We start from the raw sequence: 9,150 nt of genomic DNA, 5'->3' as shown, positions 1-9,150 counted from the left end.
AGACTCTAACATTTTATGGGTGGAGATAAGTCTTGGTTTTCATAGTATCCTCACTACTAAGAGCACGCTCCACAAGCAACTGCTCAAAGAATGTTGAGCAAATAGTCACTGAGGCTTTTATTTATTAAGATTTAATTTCTGCTACTTTCTTGAATAAACCAAGCAAAGCCAGGTATATATCCTTAATTTGGAGCAACAACAGAGTAACATGATAAGGATATGCAAATATCACCATACTTTATTCTGTTCCACCATTTAACTGCTGAGCTATTTCAAATTTTAAAGAAAATTCTTATCCGAACACCACATTATATTGTTTCAGTTCACAAAATAAGACAGATTTTCCCTTTGTTTCTTATGAAATATCAAACTCTCTCTTAAATCAGACAAACTGCAATACAAGTGTGAATAATATTCATAAACTAAGATTCTGAAGTGAATTAAACCAATTGGAAGGAGAAGCATTTGTAAAATATACCCCCCCTACACACAAAAAATGTTAAACTCTTAAGTCACTCATATGAAACAGAAACACAAAAAACACTGTGGTCCCTCCACCTCCACTCTGGACCTCCACTGCCTAGAACCTCATCTGCCATCTTCAAACACAGAGGGGAAATCTGCTTCAGACATCACTCAGGACAGAAGTTGGTGGACATGACACTGGGGCTTGCACTGGCCGTGGCAGTAGCATCATCTGTGGCGTCAGTTATGGCCTGGGCTCTGTCTTCCACATCTTTCAAAGCATCCATGTACCAGGATGGAAATGAACTAGGGATGATACTGGATAGCTTGGCTAAAAACTCTAGGACTTTTCTCTTGCTGGCCTCTGAATGGGCTCTTGGACCCCATAAGAATTCATAACGTGGAGGAGCGTTGTTGGGCACCTCCCAGTACTCCAGGTACTTTCTCTGCACCCAATCTATAGTGAGCAGCTTTCTGGGATTCCCATATATAAAGTGCTCTGCTCCCTCCCAGCACACACCCCGATTGCACTCAACACTTCCCAGAGGACCTCCTCAGGGACACAGCTGCCCTTTATGGAGATCATACTGAGAATAAGAATCAGGAGACAGTTCTGGGGCACGCCCTGGTCATCAATCAGGCTTCCCTCATAGGTGAGTTCTAATGTGTCTTCAAAGAAATAGGAGTGGTTGTCGGGGTCCATATCAGTCAGGGCAATGCCAAAAATTAGCTCCATGAGCTCATGGGCTTTCCCGAAGATCATAGGAAAATAGTCGCTATACTTATTGATGACAGTCGCCAGCATCTCTGCCTTTGGGACAGGCTCCTTTGTTTGATATTTGAGGAGAAGAAACTGCATCAACTCAGCCACCTTTCATCCAGAGCACACCTGGGCAAGGATTCACTTTCTGGCAAGGCCTGCCAGGTAGCTGTATCCTCCTCTTCTTCACTGCTGGACTCCTCATCCAATCGGGTCCACAAAAGAGGGGATGAGCAGGAGTTTAGAGGACTCTGGGGAGGACTCTGTGGAGGACCCTGGGGAGGAATCTCAGGAGGACTCTGGGGAAGAGGTGGCATCCCAGCAGCAGGCATATCCTCATCTTCTGGAGCACCCAGAATCAGAGTAGAGGGTGAGGATGAGGAAGAGGGAGAGAAGGAGGGGAATAAAAAGTGGAAAGAGGAAGGGGAAGTGGAGGAGGCATCCTCCTCTTCCTGATCTATGGAATCCTGTGCATCTACCAAGTTCTCTATCACACTCGGGTTCTGGAAGTCTTCCTCAAAGCTGAGGCGTGGAAGGTTTGGAAAGAGAGGCATGAGACCTGTTCAGGAGCAGCAGGTAAACGTGTGAGCCGGGATGGGGATGACAGGATCTCACAGGCCTGAGGAAGAGAGTGACAGTGTGAGTGACTTCAGCTGAGAAACTCATCTATGATGGCTCTGACAAAGACTGGCTTACAGCTCTTCTTCTCTTAAGGTGGTGCTCTAGGGCCTGACAGGTCTCCTGTCTTCCTAAGAGGTTTGTTCCCTCAGAATCTGTAGGAGGATGTGAGAAAGCACCTCGGGATACAGATGCCAGGCAGAACCACAGGCTCCGGGACTGACAGGTGGGTAGGGCCGGGTGCTGTGGGGTCTCCCGTTTGTGGGGGTAGTGCCCTTGGTACACAGTCAGGGTGTGCACTCACTTTGACTCCTGGCACTGTCTGGGCCTCCTCTGCGGTGCTGGTTTTAGGAAGTGTGCCTCAGACCCAGGTCTTCAACTGCTGGTTCCTGGAGCACCTGCAAGACGAAGTGAGGGAGCCCCTCAGGCTAAAGAGTGCAAGCAGAGCCTTGGGCCTCCCAGGGCTGACAGCTGGGGCTGGCCAGACACCCAGAGCCCCACAGTTCTGGACTGCATGGTCCCATCAGAATTTAATTAGCATCCTCACCTTTTCTCAGACAGGGCCATGTCCCTACCACTCTTCTGGCCTGAGCCAAAACTTCAGAGCAAACTCCACATCCCTGAGAGCAGTGGGAGGTGGTGAGGTGGCAGTCGCCTCCCAGCACTCTACCACGGAGGCAGTCGGGGTGGCCTCATGTCTGTTCTGATGCACATGTGACTCCTCAGTCCTCACTCTTATCCCCAGCAGGGCCTGGGAATCTTCCCTGTGCCAGCCGGAAGTTGGTCCCTGTGCTGACTTGCCACGGGACCCCCAGACCAAGGCCTTCCCTTTCCCTACACCCCTCACCCACCAATGAGAGGGCTGTCGCTCAGCCTGAGCTGACTGGGGAACTTTACGAGGGCTGATATGGAGGAGCAGGGTGGGAACCTCTGGATCTGTCCTCTGAGGTGGCAGTTCCCCTTGTCTTCCTCAAAGTCTTCCTATTTATTCCCTAGAGGGCCGGCACCTCCCCCTCTTCTGTCATGAGGACATGTCCCTCAGCCCTTGGTTGCCCTCTTCCTGTCTATGACCTACAATCTCACAGCAGGTACAGGGCAGGCAAGAGCTGCCTCTTTCTGTGGTGCGAGGTCCCTCAGTTCTCCCTTAGGGCCCTTACCTTGAGGATTGGCGGGTTCTAAGAGTCTTCTGTCTGCTGATCTCAATTGAGCCTTCTCACAAAATGCCTCAAATACTTCAGACTCCCAGGATGCAAGTCGGGAAAGCACATCCTGCAACCCTGCCAGAACTGACCAGGGATGACAGCAGGGGCAGCGTGGGGCTAGGTCTCCTCTCTATGGAGGAACCACCCCTCACCTCTCTACCTCCTTCCCACACTTTCCTGACCACCTACCGGCCCTTCTCCACCCCTTCCTACCCATCTCCTGGGCCCCTCCACCCCTTCCTGCCCACCTCCCCGACCCCCTCCACCCCTTCCTGCCCACCTCCCCAACCTTTCCACCCCTTCCTGCCCACCTCCCCGACCCTTTCCACCCCTTCCGGCCCACCTCTCAGTACCCCTCCACCTTTTCCTGCTCACTTCAAGCCCCTCATCCATATTTCCCTGCCCACCTCCCCACATCCTTTTTCAGGGCTGACAGCAGGGAGTGGCAGGGTGCAGCCTGCGCCTCCCCTCCATGTTGGGAGGTCACTGTCCTTCCACAGAGTTCTCTTCTCATTGAGTGGCCAGTCCTGGGGCTCCTCTCTCTGCTTAACTGAAACTGCCCTCCTCAGAGAAAACCTCCCCTCCGGCAGACTCCCAAAATGGAAGTTAGAAAGTTGTACATCTGGGGACCCTGATGGGCTCCTCCAGAGCTGGCAGCAGACACAGGGACAGGACAGGGGGCACTACCAGTCATGGGTGTTCCCTTCCTGCCTTCCTGACAGGCTGTGCCTGGACTCCTGAAACGGCCTGGGCTGCCTGTCTCTGTGCATCTGAGTCTTTCACCTCCGAATAAGCCCCTCCCATCCCTGAGACCTGCAAGGTGCAAGAGAGGGAGAATCACATCCATCCACAGTGGGACCTCCTAGGCCCCAGGCAGGACTCTGGTGTCCTTTTTCTGAAATGGTGCGGGCAGGACTCTATTTTCCTGCAGTTATTATTCCTGACATGGCCTGGGAGCCCTGCCCTTGCTCTCCAGACACTTTGTTCTTCAGATCAAGGTTCCCATTTCCATGAGACGCCCCCAAGACGAAGTGAAAAGCGCCAGCATCCCTGACTGAGGGCCATGCCCAAGGCCTCCCAGGGTGAAAACAGGGACTGGATTTGTGTGTCCTTCTGTTTCTTGGGAGGGATGCCTCACCAGTCCTTCCTCTGTGTCATCGTAGGGATGCCTGGAAGGGCCTGAGTCCCTTCCCCTCTCGTGATCTGAAGTGAGACTCACCTGAGCACAGCCTTCTCTTTCTGTCCTCTGAGATGTCAGGGGCCGTCACAGTGGCCACCATGCCCCAGGGCCTCCCAGGACTGGCAGTAGTAAGGGAGCTGGATTCTGTGGATCCTCCTCTTTGTGGGCAGGGAGTCTCTGCAGTTCTCTCACAGGCCTCATGTGACTACTGGCTGCTCCTGGGTCTCCCTGTTCTTCTCATGATGACAGTATAACATACGGCAAAAAATAATGTAACTTTACCCTGAATAAAGCTAAAAAGCACCATGATGCCATGGTAATCAAGTTAATATCATCAGTGACAAATTATGTTGGTACTATGTGCTATCGGTATGATATGATAAGAATGGCACTTTACCTGTCTGTTCATCCTTCCAGGAAACATAACCTACATCAAATAATGACAAAAAAAATCACATAAATCCCAATCAAAGTCAATTTTACAAAATGCCTAACCACACCAAACTGTCAAAAGTGTCAATGTTTTCAAAATCGAGAAATGTCTCAATCAACCGGTACAGCCAAAGGGCATCTAAGGAACATGATAACTAATAGCAATGGAGTATCCTCAGGGGATCCTGGGATAGAAAACAGAATTTCGTGAAAAGTAAGAAAATGTGACTGAAGTATGTTCAATAATAAATAAAGAATATTTGTTAAAAACAATGTATAAATACTGGTTCATTAGTGTTAGGAAACCTTACCAAGGTAAGATGTTACTAACAGGAGGAATTGAGTATGGAACATATGATAACTTTCTTATTATTGTTGTGATTTTCTTATAAATCTAAAATTATTTAAACATAAAGTTTATCAAATATGAAAAATGTTACCAAACTAGATAAAAGGATATGCATGAGATACCCATAACAGATATATCTTTTAAGGAAATGTTGAAAGCCTCTAGTTTGAACTTGAGACCTAACCTGGAGTTTCTGCTACAAGTATTTCTATTACTTCTTATACTAGAGGTAGTAGCAAGTGTAGTAATCCGAAGAGGAATAAATGAAGGAATGAGGATTGGCCAGTTGGAAACAAAGCTTTTGTGATTAATGGATGATTAGACTGTGCATGAAAAGAATCCAAAACAACTAAAGATAATTTATTCAATATATAATAGTATATCAGTTTGCTAGTATAAGGTCAATATTCGAAAGAATATCAACTTCATTTTTTGTCAGGGAAAGAGTATGAAAATGGAAGTAAAGAATATATAGTTTTAACCTATAGTACCAAAATATCAATTATCTTAGGAAAGTAATTTCACCAAAAACATTTTAACCAAATAAGACTGGGAGGCAGCTGATGGCTGGTTAAAATATTTTTTGGTTAAAAAAGCTTAACCAAAAAATTTTTACAGACAAAAATATTAAAATGTTGTTGAGGCATATTAACAAAGTCCTACCTGAACATAAAATAAATTCATGGGCATGAATATTCAATATTTTAAATATGTTGATTCTTCCCAAAAAGGAATCTACAGATTGATTGCAATCCTAAATCAAAACTGCCAAAGGACTTTGGACCTGAAGGCATGTGAGAATCACCTGATTCTAAAATACAAAGACATGCAAATGGACAAGCATGGTCAATATACACTTGAAAAAGAGTCATTTGTCTACCAGATAGTAAGAATTACAAAGCTACTATAATGAAGAGTTTGAGATTTGGGTGCAGAGATAGACCAAAGGAACTGAATGGAGAGTTCTGAAAAACAAAACCAACAAAACATGTACAAACATATGCTAAAACTTGCAGCTTTAGAGCAGGAGAGAGTCTTCTTGAAATAAGTGTCAGTGGAACAACAGAATATCCATACAAAAAACCTAACGTAAGTGGAACTCTTTTTCATATTAAACAGAGAAAACAATTACAGGGAAATTCAAAACCTACCTTAAAAATGTTTATTATAAAAAAACCTCAAAAATACACAGACATACTCAGAATAATAAGTCTTTGTATAAATTATCTTTACACAAGTTCACAGTATAAGTAAATTAGAGCATCAGTAAGCCTGGACTTGAAAGCACTGAAAGAGGCTGGGGTCTTTGGTCACTTCAGTACCAGGGGCAAGTAAGATGATAAGAGTCAAAGAGGAGCACAGGAAATAGCATCTACTTCTGCCCCCTTGTTTCAGCCATAAAAGGCCTGACTGCTTTCATGAACCTTTGCTTCCTGAGAGCAAGACTTGAAATCTCAATAGTGGCTGGGGGAAGGCCACTTGGGACAATGTTGTATTAATTCCCTCTCCTACTTGGCCAGTGCTTCTGCTTACCGCTGGAACTCTGTGGATCCAAGAAATACAACGTGAACAACTCTACTCCAGAAAGTCATTAACAGGGGATGTTGTGTTGATAACAGAAACCTGACCACGTCCAAAAACAGTTTACTGACTTAAGAGGCAGTACCAGTTTGCCCAAATGTGATGGGAATAGAGGTTTATTTTCCTCTCCATATAGATAGGAGACTCACATACTTCCTTTCAGCTGTTCTTACTCCTGACAGGACCCTCAGCAGGATTCAGGAACCCTGAGATTCCAAAAAACATTGACTTGTGGCTTTGCCAGAGACTTCCCTGAGGGTTGGGACCCATTTTATTGACTATGGTCAGGATCAGCTCAGTCGTTTATGAGCTAACTTCCTTCTTCAGCTTTGGCTCAGGGTCCCAGGGGCAGTGGGCCTCTGCTCACAGCCAGGATTGGTGGATCAAACCTCAGCGCTCAAGGTGGAAACCCACAGACAAGGAAGCTCTTCTCCCAGACTGGGAGGCAGCTAGTGGGTAAATTCCAGCTCTGGCCCCCATGTCCTTGGGAATTATCCTCATGGAGTTGCTCTTCTGAGGTCCCAAGAAGGGAGCATTTCTTATGGATAGTAAAAAGAAAATGGCAGCCTATCCTTTTACCTCCTGGTATTGGAAATAAATCTCCTGTCCAGAAGAGAGAGGGACTAATGTTCTTGGGATTGAATCAATGGGGAGTGTCAGGGACCTTTTAAAGGAGTGAACACAACCATTTTCCTAACATGCCCCAAATGACTCACCTTCAGTTCCTTATTCTCACTTAGATTCAGCTTTCAAAGAACATGCTGCCTCTGTCACTAAAGATTTACCATAGTTGCCATGAATATAGATTTTTTGCACACAGGTTTGGGGGAGGGGAGGGCATTCCCTGATTTCAAGGAAGAAGGAGCATTTGTGTGTGGTTCAGAGAGGTTATAAAATACACATGAGGGCTGACAACTTATTAAAAAATAATAGCTCAATGTGACTTTTTTGCTATAGGTGGCACATTTTTTGATATACTTGATGCCTCCCTTTCTCTCAATTTTTATCAAATCCAAGAGCAGCATCTGTTACCCCAACCTCTAAAACCCGTGTGAAGTCCCTCCACTTCAACTGATCTCCATTACTAACTCTGTGGCTCATCTCTCACCTAGACTAAGACAAACCCTTTTTTGCTGGTGCCTCTCCTTTTACATTTAATCCTGTAAAATCCATTCTTTTCTTGGCATCCTTCTGAAAACCCAGTGCATGGCTGATTTTTAAAACTTTGTATACATCAGCGTTCGCTATAATGAACATTTTTATTTATCGTAGCAAATATAGAGTCTTACATCTACCACTAAAATGTCATAGAGATCCCTTCCTTTAGCCAAAAATTTACCTTGCTTCGCCTTGATAGTCAACCACCACCCCCTACCCAAATCCCAGCAACAAGTGTGTTTAGCATGTTTTCTTTATCTACTTTTTTATCATTTCCAGATTTAAAATGCATAGAATCATACAATCCTGTTTCTATAGTGGCTGTATTTTTTTTCAAATTAAAATCAGCAATGACTAAGAGTACCTGTTCTTCAGCCTCCTGTTGAGTGTTTGAAATTTTCAGTTGTTTTGATTTTAGCCACTCTAAAAGGTGTGTAGTGGTATCTTGTTTTACTTTGTAATTCCCTAGTGACATATGATGCTAATCATCTTTTTAATTATTATTTGCAATGTGTATATATTCTTTGGTGTAGCGTATATCTATTCAGATCTTTTGTCCATTTTTATTGGATTGCTTTCTTATTATTGAGTTGAGGGTTCTGAATATATTTTTGATACACATCTTTAGTCAGATTTTTTTTGCAAAACTTTTATCCTTGTTTCTCATTTTTCCTTTCATTCTCTTAACAGAATTTTTTTCATTTTTATGAAGCCAAACTTATCAATTTTTTCTTTCATGGATGCTCCTTTTGGGTTGTATCTAAAAAGTTTTCTCAAACCATAGTCACTTGGGTTTTCTCCTATGGTATCTTCTATGTGTTTCATAGGTCTTTAAAATTTTATTTTCATATTTAGGTCTGTGATTGAATTTATGTTAGCTTTTGTGAAGAGTTTAAGGTCTGTGCCTAGCTTCATTTTCTCCATGTGGATGTCCATTTGGAGACATCCAAATGTGTAATTTGGATATTGACTGAAAAGATTATTCTTAATTGAAATGCCTCTGATTCCTTGTCAAAAGTTGATTGACTATATTTCTGTAGGTCTATTTCTGGGCTGTGTATTGCATTTCCTTGACCTTTTTGTCTATTATTTCTTTAATATCACACTGTCTCAATTACTGTAACTTTATGGTAAGACCTGAAGTTGGGAAGTGTTAGTCTTCCAACTTTCTTCTTCTTTAATATTGTGTTAGCTAATCTTAGTCTTCTACATTTCCACATAAAACATATTTTAGTCCTTAAAATAAGTTTGGTGATATCCACAAAATAACTTGCTAGGATTTTGATTGGGATTGTAGGCAACAGATCAAGTTAGAATTGACATCTTGACAATAATGAGTTTTTCTATCCTTGAAAATTGAATATCCCTTCATTACATTCATCAGAGTCTTATAGTTTTCTTTATA

The 9,150-nt window shown here is 43.9% G+C and overlaps 1 protein-coding gene across 1 annotated transcript; it reads right to left on the bottom strand.

Annotated features, from left to right (window-relative positions):
* Window positions 1-771: 771 nt before the first annotated feature.
* Window positions 772-3,139, bottom strand: LOC111535548 (melanoma-associated antigen C3-like). Its single transcript, XM_023201817.3, is given in 7 exon segments — window positions 772-813; window positions 816-968; window positions 971-1,341; window positions 1,344-1,844; window positions 1,922-1,998; window positions 2,148-2,241; window positions 3,001-3,139. Coding segments are annotated over 4 exon segments (1,002 nt in total). The 5' UTR covers window positions 1,780-1,844; window positions 1,922-1,998; window positions 2,148-2,241; window positions 3,001-3,139.
* Between the last annotated feature and the right edge of the window lie 6,011 nt (window positions 3,140-9,150).

The sequence above is a fragment of the Piliocolobus tephrosceles genome, chromosome 12, assembly GCF_002776525.5.
Source record: "Piliocolobus tephrosceles isolate RC106 chromosome 12, ASM277652v3, whole genome shotgun sequence".
Classification (NCBI taxonomy): Eukaryota; Metazoa; Chordata; class Mammalia; order Primates; family Cercopithecidae; genus Piliocolobus; species Piliocolobus tephrosceles.
The sequence above is the reverse complement of the archived record's forward strand: the minus strand, read 5'-3'. Positions and strand labels throughout refer to the sequence as shown.